The sequence below is a fragment of the Schistocerca piceifrons genome, chromosome 1 (assembly GCF_021461385.2).
Source record: "Schistocerca piceifrons isolate TAMUIC-IGC-003096 chromosome 1, iqSchPice1.1, whole genome shotgun sequence".
Lineage (NCBI taxonomy): Eukaryota > Metazoa > Arthropoda > Insecta > Orthoptera > Acrididae > Schistocerca > Schistocerca piceifrons.
This window is the reverse complement of record NC_060138.1, coordinates 578,970,820-578,983,781: the sequence shown is the minus strand read 5'-3', so window position 1 is coordinate 578,983,781 and position 12,962 is coordinate 578,970,820. Positions and strand designations below refer to the sequence as shown.

The 12,962-nt window shown below is 39.2% G+C and overlaps 1 protein-coding gene across 6 annotated transcripts in view; it reads right to left on the bottom strand.

The window, feature by feature from the left end:
- The window catches only part of LOC124802414 (pantothenate kinase 3), a 166,917-nt gene that overhangs the window by 55,987 nt on the left and 97,968 nt on the right, over positions 1-12,962 (bottom strand). For 3 of the 6 annotated variants that reach the window (XM_047263176.1, XM_047263184.1, XM_047263192.1), the window contains 2 exons: positions 10,546-10,747; positions 887-1,065 (listed from right to left, as the gene is read on the bottom strand). In XM_047263176.1, coding sequence (XP_047119132.1) covers positions 887-1,065; positions 10,546-10,678 — 312 coding nt within the window. In that variant the 5' untranslated portion in view covers positions 10,679-10,747. Of the gene's footprint in view, positions 1-886; positions 1,066-10,545; positions 10,748-10,910; positions 10,932-12,962 lie in introns of those variants that run through there. The other 3 variants (XM_047263215.1, XM_047263208.1, XM_047263197.1) reach the window with 2 other exon arrangements.

Sequence of the window (12,962 nt, the reverse complement as noted above, 5' to 3'; positions counted from 1 at the left end):
AACAGCACGAAAATTGGATCTCATCTAATCTAAACTTACTTCTAGTTGAGCCACTGAAAGAATGTCCTAGACAGCTGGTTGCAATGTTTTCAATGCTACTATGTGGTTATTTGTTGTTGTTCTGTGTCAGGCAACCATCGGACAAACACGCAAGACCTCAAGCTGTAAAGGTGACAACATGCGACGATCACCATGTCAATGTTTATGCAATCCACACCTCAGATTGGCACCAAAGTGTCCTCTCCACACGATGCACTTCAAGTGTGTAATGTGTCAGGGGTGTTGTTCCAATGGCCTGACTATACATAACTTGTCAACTTGTGTTAAGTCATACAGAAATTCCTATGACCAACAAGAACTGTGCTGTGTATGGTAGTCATCACATCCATCCAGGGATAACATATTACAAGAACGGGAATACATAATAAATACTATATACAATCAAATACTACAACTTTGAGAACCGGTGCTGGCATTCCTTGAATAAACGATGTACACTTGTCTATATAGTGTACTGGGAGGTGACATAACACAAATGGTGGCATAATCGAAAATACAACATGCTGTTGGAAACACGTCCGACTGTCATACAAGCTGCAGTTGCTATTTTAGGAATTTCTCTGCATCTTATGTAGGATGACATCTGATGTAAGTGACATTTTGATAATGATATGATATTTGATGACAGTATCCAGGCATGCTGTATGTGTCATTTGGCATGTGTATGAAGTTATCACCAAAGCATGATCAGATGACAGACAATCGAGTTCTGGAATAAATGATAACATTTATATTGCATCTTCAATGAATTTGGAGATTTCTTTCCTTTAACATATTAATGCACAGGGGCTCAACACGGAAAAAAGAAGATCAAAGTAGTACTTACTTGCAAATGGGTATCTCTGTGCCCAGTCTTCCCATAAGCAGAATTCTTAGTGAGATATCTTCGGATATTCTTTAATGCTTCAACTTCTGCATCAGCTTCATCAGGTGTGATATCCTTTGGCTCAAAATATACTAACTTTGAAAGTGTCCCACCAATGTCCATCCCAAACCACGGCATAGCTTAAATTAAAGAAGTGCAGGACACGTAATGAGTGTCTGTCCAATCAACACACATTTACATTTAAAAAAAAAAGAAAACATTCACATACAATATGCAACATAATCAAAAACAAAACAATAATTGCTGAACAAGAATGTAAAGTGAATAGTTGACATAACTGTCAATGAAATGTAAAATGAAACTGCAAATTCTAACTACTATTTTCATCTGAAAAAATAAGCAAGAGCCATTCTGAAACTTCTACAGAACAGCAACAGGGCATGTGGAAATAAGATTTACCAGAGTGTACTGTCTACGATAAGTGGCTTCACGAACATCCGTATACTCAGAAGTGACTAACTTTTAAGATTTCTATTAATTTTTATCACTGCAATTATAAAGTAAATTACTGTTAGGATTTTTAAAAAGCATCTGAAATGCTTCTCACAAGGAAACATTGGTTAATGAAAATAACTTAACCTCATAATGATCTTGTAACAGAAATTCATTAAATAATACAGGTTGGCCAAAGTAAAAGTGGCGACAAGATGCTGCAAATGGCCATAACTGATGTCAATCCTGTGTTAAATTTATCAAACTGTGAGACATGTGTAGCAGCTCTGCCTGAGGATATTAGTAACAGCATTTTCAATGTTCTGCTGTAGCTCTTTCAGTGTGCAAGGATTATTTGGGTACACCTGACTCTTCAATTTGCCTCACACATAAAAATTACAGGGAGAGATCTCAGGCAGTCGAGGTGGCCAGGAGATTGCAGTGCTTCTGCTGTTTGTACTCAACTCACTGAACACCCCATGTGCTTGTGGTAAGGTTGTCAAGGTGATGTTCACTGTTGCTCAGTCTTGCTGAAAATATCCATACAGCCATTCATCTTACATGAGTTGATCCACAAATGGATTCAACGATTTCTGCACACAGCAGTTGCCATTAATAGGTTGGTGAAAGAATCATGTTACAATGCGGATGACAGACATCGCACATCAAACCAATCTTGAGATTATGCAAAGGCTCTTCAAAGTACATATGGGGATTTTCTGATGCACAATGGTGCATGTTCTGTGAGTTCAAATACCCCAAAAGGCTGAACCAGGCCTATTCTGAAGAAATATAAAAATGATTCCATTTCACTCAGGAACTACCAGTAGAGCTCAACACTCAAAAATTTAACAAAACACTTTAACTTGTGTACAACAAGAAAATTGTAAGAATACAGATGCAGATCCTTCCTGATAATGTTTTGATATGACCATCTCTTAATTCACCACTTTAAAAAATAAACGGTGCTGAGATTCAAACTGTGTTCCTGGTTTTCTTCACTTGAGCAATGTTTTCTGGTGTTTGAACTCTCTTCAGATAATTATGATTTTTATTGGGTTCAGAATGCATTTCATGCCATTTTCCCACTACGTTTTGCACTGCAAACTTTGCTGGTTGATTTACCAAAACACTTGCATTTTTAAGCTCTTGCACAAACAATTCCACACTTGTTTTTCACCAACTGTACTTTGTATAACACTCAACAAACACACACTGTTTTGTCACTAAATATAATTTTGTATTGCTTTGATCTGGTCAGTAAACACATCTGCTCCTCTCACACACTCAAATGTAATGGCGCAACGAAGAACTCGGGACAGAGCCTGAAGGGGATGCACATGTGTAGACACGAGACAGCAAGCGTTTAGTGCATCAAAATCGCGGTTCCCAGCATTTTATTTGATGGGTGGTTCTCCTGTTCATTAAAAAAGGTCAGTTCCACATCAGTCTCACAAATATTTTCTGGGCCAGTTTTATTTTGCACATCCTGTACATTACCAAAACAACTGTTTGCTATGTTGCCAATAAAATCTCCAGGACTGAAGAGCAAGATGTAGATAAGGGCCATACAATAAAATTCAGTGCACATTAAATTGCTGTTCAAAGAAAACAAATTTTATTTTGTGTGGAAATTTATGCAGTTTGATAAAATTATGAAACACACATATTTCATCCACTATTTCATTTGTACATACGAGTACCAAATATCATCTAAACTACCACCAGTAATGAAAATATTTTGCAGGGAGAAAGAAACAAAGAGCCATAAAAAAAAGTAACAGTGTCATAAAAGCTGAGTAGATGGTGACAAGGATGACAATTATGCTACCCATCACTTAAAGTTTGAAAAGACAACACTGGCTCACCAACTCTCTATTGTAAACAGTTTTTACATGACATTTACTTGGAGCAATGCCTGCATCTAACTTACACTGACTGGAGATCAGCAAGCACAAATTGAAGCTTTAGACCCGTATCAAATAGAGCAACAACAGCTATTGCTGATTCAGTTAAATTACTTAATTAACTTGTTCATACAGAGTGAAGATGACTTAATAAAATTGAAACTGGTCACATGACAGCATATTTATTTTGTGCCATCTGGATTGTATACTGTCCAGTCACATTAAAGTGGCCTCTGTCAAAACCCTGAATATCCACTTTTTGCAGTGTGGACCACTGAAATTAGTGCAGGAAGAGTGTCACTGAGTTTCTGGAAAGTATCGACAGGGTGTGAAGCCTGCATTTAGTTCTTCAGTTGAGGAGCCACAGCATAAGAGCCCGGGCAAGGTGGTCCCACAGATCCTTGATTGGGTTTAAATCCAGGGAGTTTGGTGGCCAGGGGAGTACAGTAAACACATCCTGATGCTCTTCAAACCAAACATGTATGCTGCAAGTTCTGTGACATGTTGCATTTTCCTGTTGGTAGTGCCATTGTGATGAAGAATAAAATACACATAGAGGTGGCCATGGTCCCCATGTATAGATGCATACTTGTGTTGATCCACTGTGCCTTCCAGAAGGATGATATCACCCACAGAATTCCACAAAAACATCCTCCAGACCACAACACTTGCAGGGCACTTGCTTTCACACGTTTCACACCATAAAAACCAACAGCCATTTGTCCATTGGAGCACAAAATGTGATTCATCTGAAAAGATTGCCTGTCACCACCCAATGGATGTCCAGTTGCAGCACTGGCATACAAATTCTAGCCTTTGTCACCCCTGATACATTAACCAGGCATCTGCTGTGGAGGTCCATGCGCAGCAATGTTCATTGCACGGTTGTTGAGGAGACACTGTTGGTAGCCCCTTGATTTCATCTGAGCAGTCAGTTGCTCAACAGGTGCATGACTATTTGCCCTTATACATTTGCGCAGCCTTTACTCAACCCTGTCATCCATGACCTATGGTGCAGCCCGACTGCCTCAGCTCTGATTTTGGATAGTACCATTTTGCAGTGCACAATATACTTTAACCATGGCAGCAAGCAAACAGTTTACAAACTTTTTCAGAAATTCTTTCACCCTTGGTCCAAAAGCCAATGATCATGTCCTTTTGAGCGTCAGGGAAATCACTCTGTCTCCATATTATGACAATTGTTCTGTATTCTGCATCCCCCAAACAGCTTTATATATCCTCGAATACTAATGCTGCCACCTGCCATATGTGAGTAGTTATTGCACACTGACATCAAACATAGGCATTGGTCACATTAATGTGACTGGATAGTGTATGTGCAATAATTTTTATTGCAACAGGAAAAGTTGTGCCTACCACACCTCTCAAGTCATGACCTTTTAACAAAATATCAGTTCATAAAGATTGGTCTTCACATTTATTAAATTGCATTAACTGATAAAATAGAGAAGATTCATAGAAGAGCTTTCTTTTTCATCATGGGATTGTTTAGTCAGTACAATAGCATCCCAGCAATTCTCAACAAGTTGTAATCAAAGATGCTGTAGGAAAGAGACTGTGTATTGTGAAGAGCCTCATTTCAAGGTTCCAAGAATCCATGCTCCAATAAGGGGAAACATAAATATTACTTTCTCCAAGTTACATCTCCCGTAATGACCACGAAAGTAAAAATATTAGGTTAGTGCATAAGTTTGTAGCGTTTCTGTTTTGCATGTTGATATTCTGGTTGCTACATGTGTATTTGTCGAGAGTCATTTTTTATTTATGGTTCACTTGCTATTTGAGCTTACATGTCACTTTGTCAATTGGAGGTAGTGAGTGGAGCTGTGGACACTAGAAAATGGAGTGCCAAGTGGAGAAATCTGAACATTTCCACCATACTGTTCTGTTTGAAATCAATAGAGGGGTGACAGCAACAGAGGCAGCCAGAAATATTTTGGCAATGTATGAGGATAATGTCATTGGACAGGGCATGGCAAGAAAATGGTTTTCTCATTTAAGGTGGACTATTTTGACATTAGTGACTCTCCACATTCAGGAAGACCTTCGAGGTTTGACGAGGATCATTCAGTCGTATTAATCTGCAAGGATCCAAGTCCGTGTACTCAAGAACTGGCAAATGTGATGAACTGTGGTCATTCTGCCATCATGCAACATTTTCATGCAATGGAGAAGATTCAAAAACTTGATGTATGGATACTGCATGCTCTAAGCCAAAATCACAAAAATTAGCAGGTGGCCACTGTGCAGCTCTGCTTGCTCACCATCAATTGGCTCGTGAACATTACCGATCTCCTATATCATTACTAGTGATGAGAAATGAAGTATTTATGCTAACGTAAGGAAAACAATGGACACGTTGAGCCCAAACAAAGCAACATCTCTCCATACAAAGACCTGCCTGCATCCACGAAAGATAATATTATGCATCTGGTGGAACAGCTGTGGTGCAGTGTACTATGAATTTCTTGCAGATGTAATATAACAATAACGAGCAGGAAGACTGCAAGAAGTAATATTACTATGCAATAATGCCCGCCACACATTCTGCTAAACTGACAAAAAACACTATATAGGAGTTGAGTTGGGAAGCTATTCCACACCAACCTTATTCACCTGACCTTGTGACCTCAGATCTACACTTTTTAAACTCTATTGAATAACCTTCATGGAACTTCTTTTGCAGATGAAAATGTGCTGTGAATGTGTCTCGACAAGTTCTTCACTCAAAACAATGTGATTTCTACAATCACAGAATCGAAAAGTTATTCCAGTGTTGGCAGACTGTTATAAATAATGAACAAGAATACATTATTGATGACTAAAGTCTCTGTTATGTGTATCTGCTAAGAATATGCTACAAACTTATGCACCAATCCAAAACAAAAATTCAAACATGTACAGAGAGATACTGACATTTCCTTCCCAGTACCACTTTTGAATGGAACAGGAAATGGGTTCAGGTGGTGGTGGTGGTGGTGGTGGGTGGTGGTTAGTGTTTAACGTCTCGTCGACAACGAGGTCATTAGAGATGGAGCGCAAGCTCGGGTTAGGGAAGAATTGGGAAGGAAATCGGCCGTGCCCTTTCAAAGGAACCATCCCGGCATTTGCCTGAAACGATTTAGGAAAATCACGGAAAACCTAAATCAGGATGGCCGGAGACGGGATTGAACCGTCGTCCTCCCGAATGGAAATGGGTTCAGTAATGAACAAAAAAGTAAAGGGGCATCAAAGAAAAATATCTGGAGATTATTAGCTTCCTGAACTTACACAAAGAAAAAAAGAAAACTCAGAGGGGCAGCTGGGTTCATTTACAATAAATTAACGTGATTATCCCTAATCACTGTCCTGGCATTATGGTACAGTTTCTTACAAATGAATCTCATGATGTAAGACACTAACTCAGCATAATGTCAAATAATTGTCTTGAATTAACAGTAAGTGCAGTACTGTTTTATCCTTGCTTAGGGGGACAAATACAATGTTCAAACTGCATCAAAACCCTACAAACTTTTTGTGCATTTGACTCACACCATTTCTCTTAATCTTTTCAATAATAAGTAACTAATGCTCATGAAATGACTAGCCAAATTGTGTTTTCCCCAGAAGCACACAATAAACGGAAGACATCACTTTGAGCAATAAATATCACACAAGTGAAGTTAAGAGGACAGAAACAATCCTTACATTTCTGGGATTTCTTTCTTACGGAACTCACAAAACAGAATTTGACCAAATATGGCAAATAAAGATAGTAGATTTCATCTCACAAAGACATGGGACCATATATTTTGTCTACTGACGGTGAAAAGTAATGTAGATTCTGAATTCAATGATGATTGCAAATGAGATCACTGATATGGATTAAACGCGCACTACACTTGAATAGTTCACTATTCATCAGCAGTTACCAACATCTTATTGTCACAAATCCATGCAGAATTAATTACTTATCCCAAAAGAACACTTAAAGAGAATTAAGATCAATATTATTACTGTCTTCTTTTCCTGAACTTAATTTTGTATCTTCACAGAATCAGTATGTTAATTTTTACATTTGGCAGTCTTAGTGTAGAGCTGATATTTCCTTCACGGGGGGCCACAGTCACGTGAACTTTTTAAAAGAAATTTCCACCATTTGACTATAAATTACTATTCATTTATTTTACACAATCATGATTCAGCTTTATAACCTTTCTCAAGTGTAAGTGGAAACGTTATTAGAGTCCGACAGGCTTAAATGACATGTCATCATTGAAATAACGTATACCTGGTCTTATAAACCAGTCGTCATATCACAGTGTAAGACTAAATATCAAAGATACATAATAAGGCTGAAATGGTATCTTTGATATGCACTCATATCCCGTAATATGACAACTGCTTTATATGCTGAGTCATATGTTATTTCAAAAATGACTTTTCATGTTGAACTTCAGAACAGCTGTAAAGCTGAAATCATGCCTGTGCGAAATAAATGAATAATAATTTACAGTCAAACAGCACAAAATTCTTTCAAAACGTTAGTGATACAGGATGGCAGGATGCACTTTCTGTTACCAAACGCAGCTATCCAGGTGGATCAAAATTCACATTACTATCGTTACCAAACTATTGACATCATGTTTTCACAAGAGACTTATCAATCTCATTTTCACACAAAATTCACAGCAAAAGCAATTAAAATATTTCATCTGAACAGATGTCAATTTTCGTATTAAGCTGTCATCACCAGGTATTCAAAATCAAACACTGGTCTGAGGACAAAATGACATGGTGGACCAACAAAAGCATGTATCAGTACACCTCATGAAGTTCAGTGTATACCCCTTTCCAGTTGCAGTAGGAGATGTTAAACACTGGGAATGACATGCAGTAGTGACTAAGGAATGAGTCATCTAACACTGACAATTAGGTACAGTAGCAAAAGTTCTTTAGTATTTATTTATTTACTTATTTCAAAAAAGTTACTAAACTGTTAAGTGTTAAGAGCTGAGGGGCTACACTGACAAAAAAAAGGGTACAAATAAATAAAAGGAAGATGCTATGGTAGATGATGTTTTGGCAACTAGACTACAGAAGGAAACAAAATATACAATATCAATAACGAACTAATGCAGCCCTCTGAATCCACCCTCCCCCCTCACTTGTTGAGTCTGCAGTGAGCCACCTGCCTCAAAAGTGATACATTCATCTGAAAAAGCTCATTTATATTCAGAATATCAAGAGAAGTAACTGACACAGAAGATATTATTAACTGCATTGAATGGCAACTCTATATGGGATTATATTACGCTAGAAATGGAGAGGAGAGAGAGGTTTGCCATTCACTCTCAAAAATATTCATGAATGATCAATGGTAAGCCTATGTCACAGTAAATCATATACACTGCCGAAAGAAAAATTAGTACCCTCTTTTACAGGTTTCCAATTGACTCAATATTTAATGTTGCAACAGTTTGTATAGAGTACATTAAATGATTACATTTACAGGTCAATAGAACAAGCAGTTCTAATGCACGAAATATTGACCCATTTTGAAACACCCATATTAGTACGTGGTGCAGCTTCCACGGGCGGCAATGCAGGCAATGGCTCCATCATCCTGTAGATCGTACCAATGGTGAACACTGTCCTCAGATATGTTACTCCACGTCAGCTTGACCTGTTCACATAGTTCTGTCAGAGTTCTCGATTGGCAAGTCACACGAGTCACTCCTTGTCGCCTCATATCCCACATGTGCTCAATTGTAGACTATTTGGAGATTGTGCTGCCCACAGGGAAGTTGCTGCATGTCTTTGAGAGCATGTTGAGTTTTACAGGCAGTGTGTGGGCAAGCATTATCCTGCTAGAAGAACACATTACCTTCCTGTTGCAAGAAAGGCCAAAGAATGAGTCTTAACAATATTTTGCATGTATCAAGCGCTGTCTAGTTCCCCCCCAGAAACACCAAAGGTGAACGAGAGTTGTACCTTATTGCACCCCATAGCATAAGGCCTGGGGTAGGGCCAAAGCCAGAGAGTCTTGTATGAATGCACTCTAAGAGACAGTGCGCACCAGGTCTATGCTGTATGCGGAGACGACCATCACCTGCATGCTGGCAGAATCTGATTTCACCACTTAAGACCATGGCACACTATTTCATTTTACCAGTGATCCTCTGACGGCATCAGCTGAGCTGTGCACATTGATGCTGTGGCATAAGTGGAAGACAGGCTAGAGGTGTGAGTGTTCTTAGTCCCACTGTTAACAACTGGTTTGCAAAGTTCATGTTGGCATGTCTGGGCTCGCAAGGGCTCTTATCTGTGCCATGGTAGTTGTAAGATCTGCCACTGCTGCCCTTACTATATGATGTTCTTGGCATGTATCTGTGCTGTGCAGAAATCCAGAACCTCGTTTACGGGTGTGAGAATGTTCACAAGAACACTCATACCAATGTTGTTGCACAACTGACACAGCACGTCCAAATTGTGTGGGAATTCTTTGAAAGGACCATCCCGCTACTTGAGAAGCCACAATTTGGCCCCTTTCAAACTTGCTCAGTTGGTTGCATGAGTGCGCCTTTGTGGCAAGGTTGTCTCCTTGTTTCACATGTTCGTGCCACACTGGCTGTGAGCATTCCCTATTAATGGGCAGCCTCTGGTAGCTATGCCACTATGCTGTCTGTTGGTGGACAATGCAGAAACCATTCAGTACATATACTACCCCACAGATGGCATATGCCATCATCGGAACAAAATCAGTGTGCACTCCCCAACCCAGCAGTGTAGTTAGAATAATAAAAACGGTTATCTGCTAAAACTAGTTTTAAAGGAACCAGCATATGTCTTCCTCAATAGCATCATACTTTATTGACAAATATTTATGTAACATGAAGCTTCACTTAAAGGTTTTATTCATCAGTCACAATTTATCTTTAAAGTTAACAATGGTAATTTTTTAATTAAAATAATATTCCCACCTTAGGTTTCCCCAAAGAAAACTTCCATTGAGCTGAAGTGATGGAAATTCTATGTGAATAGTGTCTGAGAAACTGTAACTGATCATTCTTAGAAATACATCAGATAAATAATTCACACTAAACCACCAATGAAGTTTGGGAGTCAAGTTGCCTGAAGCCCTTAGGCATCTTTTGCATACTGATATGAATAAACTATAGCAGCTTTTCATAATAGCACAATCATCAATGAAGAAGGTATACTAAAAATGTCTATAGTAAATCAAAAGACTCGACTTACAAGGTATTCCATCAATATCCCCAAATCCATTCTGTGTTACATCATTAGATACTCCATTTTCTACAAATTTGCTTTTGTTTGTATCAGCCATAATACGGCCACGCAGGCAGTTCTTACAGCTGTGTGGTCCCATGTAACCAGCAGATTTTTTTGATTAAGGACACAACACTGGGAAAGAACTCTGTCTGGATTACAGGTGTGTCTGAAACATTCACATGCAAATTTTGGTACATCCAGCATGCAAAACAGGACTTTTTTTTTTCTTTTTGAAAACAACACATACGAAATGAACTCAGATAGTGTGTCCTATGAAATGAACATTACGTATGGTAATGATCTAGAACAGGGACAACACCATTACTTACGTGTTTTGAGAATCAATGTTGGTAGCACTTGCGATGAGCTGCAATGAGGAAACAAAGGGGTGGGTCATCTGTTGGATATAAGCATCCAATAGGAGAGCAGAAAGGGGACGACATGTTTGATAGCGATGAGATGAAGCGATTGTGTGAAATTCTGACATGAATATAAGCACAAAAATCTGAAAAACATTGTAAACATAGTCCCAAAAGTTCACAGGATATTTGCCATAACAAATAAAATAACTTAGTGGACAAAATTACAATACAAATAATACAAAGTATTCATTGTCTATGCCAGCTCACAATCAGCCTATGACCTTACAAGCTAACCCAGATTTCAGACTACACCACTGATAAGCTTGTCACCAAATCCATCCACCCAAAAAATAGTTTGTCACATTGCATTCATTAGCTTCACAAATTAATAATCACAGTATCATATTCCAAACTACCCTAAAACTCAGGCATCATACAGGTCAGCTGGATATTGCACAACTTTAATTCCAATACAGTAGGAAACAAAAATGTTGAAGCTCTCTGGTGGCAATTTAAGACAACCCACCCATAATATAATGTACCCACAAATAATTAACATCCAATGGTTACAAATTCAGTACCAAAATACAATGTCCAGTCACATTAATGTCATCACCTTGAAAAAGTCTTTTGCGACACAAGATGTGCAGAAAGAGTGCCAATGAGGTTCTGCAAGGTGGATGTGGAGCCATGTTGACTCAAGTGCTGTACCCAGACTGGGTTTAAATTCAGGAAGTCTGGGGCCAGGTGAGTATAGTAAACCCATCCTGGAGCTCTTCAAGTCATGCACGTACTTTGTAAGCTGTGAGACTCATTGCACTGCTGGTAGATGCCATCACGCTGAAGGAATACAGAGTGTGTATGAGTTGACGTGCCGCCCCCCCCCCCCCCCCCCCCCCCGCCCCCCAAGGGATAGATGCATACTTTGTTGATCCATTGTGCCTTCCAGAAAGATGAAATCACCCAGGGAATGCCATAAAAACATTCCCCAGACCATAACACTCCCTCCTGGCTGCAGAGTGTTTGGTTTCATGCCATACACATCAACAGCTATCTGTCTGATGTAGCATAAAATGTGATGCATCTGAAAAGGCCACCTATCACCACTCAGTGGATGTGCAGCTGTGGTATTGGTGTGCAAATCCCAGTCTTCATTACCAATGAACAATAGTCAGCATGGGCCCATAAACCAGTTGCCTGCTGTGGAGGTCCATAGTAACAAGACGCTGAACCACCATTGAGGAGATGCTGTTGATAGCTCCTTGGTTCATCTGGGAGGTTATTTGCTCAAAAATAGTTGCACATCTTCACATGTACACATCTCCGCAGCTGTCATTCACCTCTGTCAGCTTTGGCCTGTAGTGCACTATGACGGCCTTGGTGCTGGTTTCGGATAGCGTCATTTTGTCCTGCGCAGTATGCTTTAACCACAGTGGCATGCAGACAGTTTACAAACTTAGCTGTTTCGGAAAGGTTTCCACCATTGGCCCAAAACCCAATGACTTTCCTCTTCTGGACTTCAAGTACATCACTGCATTTCCGCATTATGGCAATGACTGCTCTGTTTTCTGCATCCATGTGACACATTTTATATACCCTCCACAGCTAGTGCCGTCACGTGCCATCTGTGAGTGGTTATCGCACGCTGATGTCAATCATAGGTGGTTGCCATATTTATGCGACTGGATTGTATACACTGTCTCTTTCCTTGGTCCCTCACTGGATACTAAAAATTATTCTTGCACTTCTAATGGGTAAACAATAATGTCAACCCATGTACAGTCGAGAAGAAGTGTCCTTTTCTTGACGTTAGCCTCAGAATTTCAGAAGTTGAACCAGCTAGAATCAGTACACTTGCATAAACTACAACAGTCTAAGAACACAAGTATTTGTTTCTATTTGTTTCACTCCATGACTGGTTTCAAACATAAAGATCATCTTCAGATTGATCTAAAAGGAATGTGCATATTCATGACTGCTAGCATTATGACAAGTTATAGCCATCAAAAGTAGTGGTGA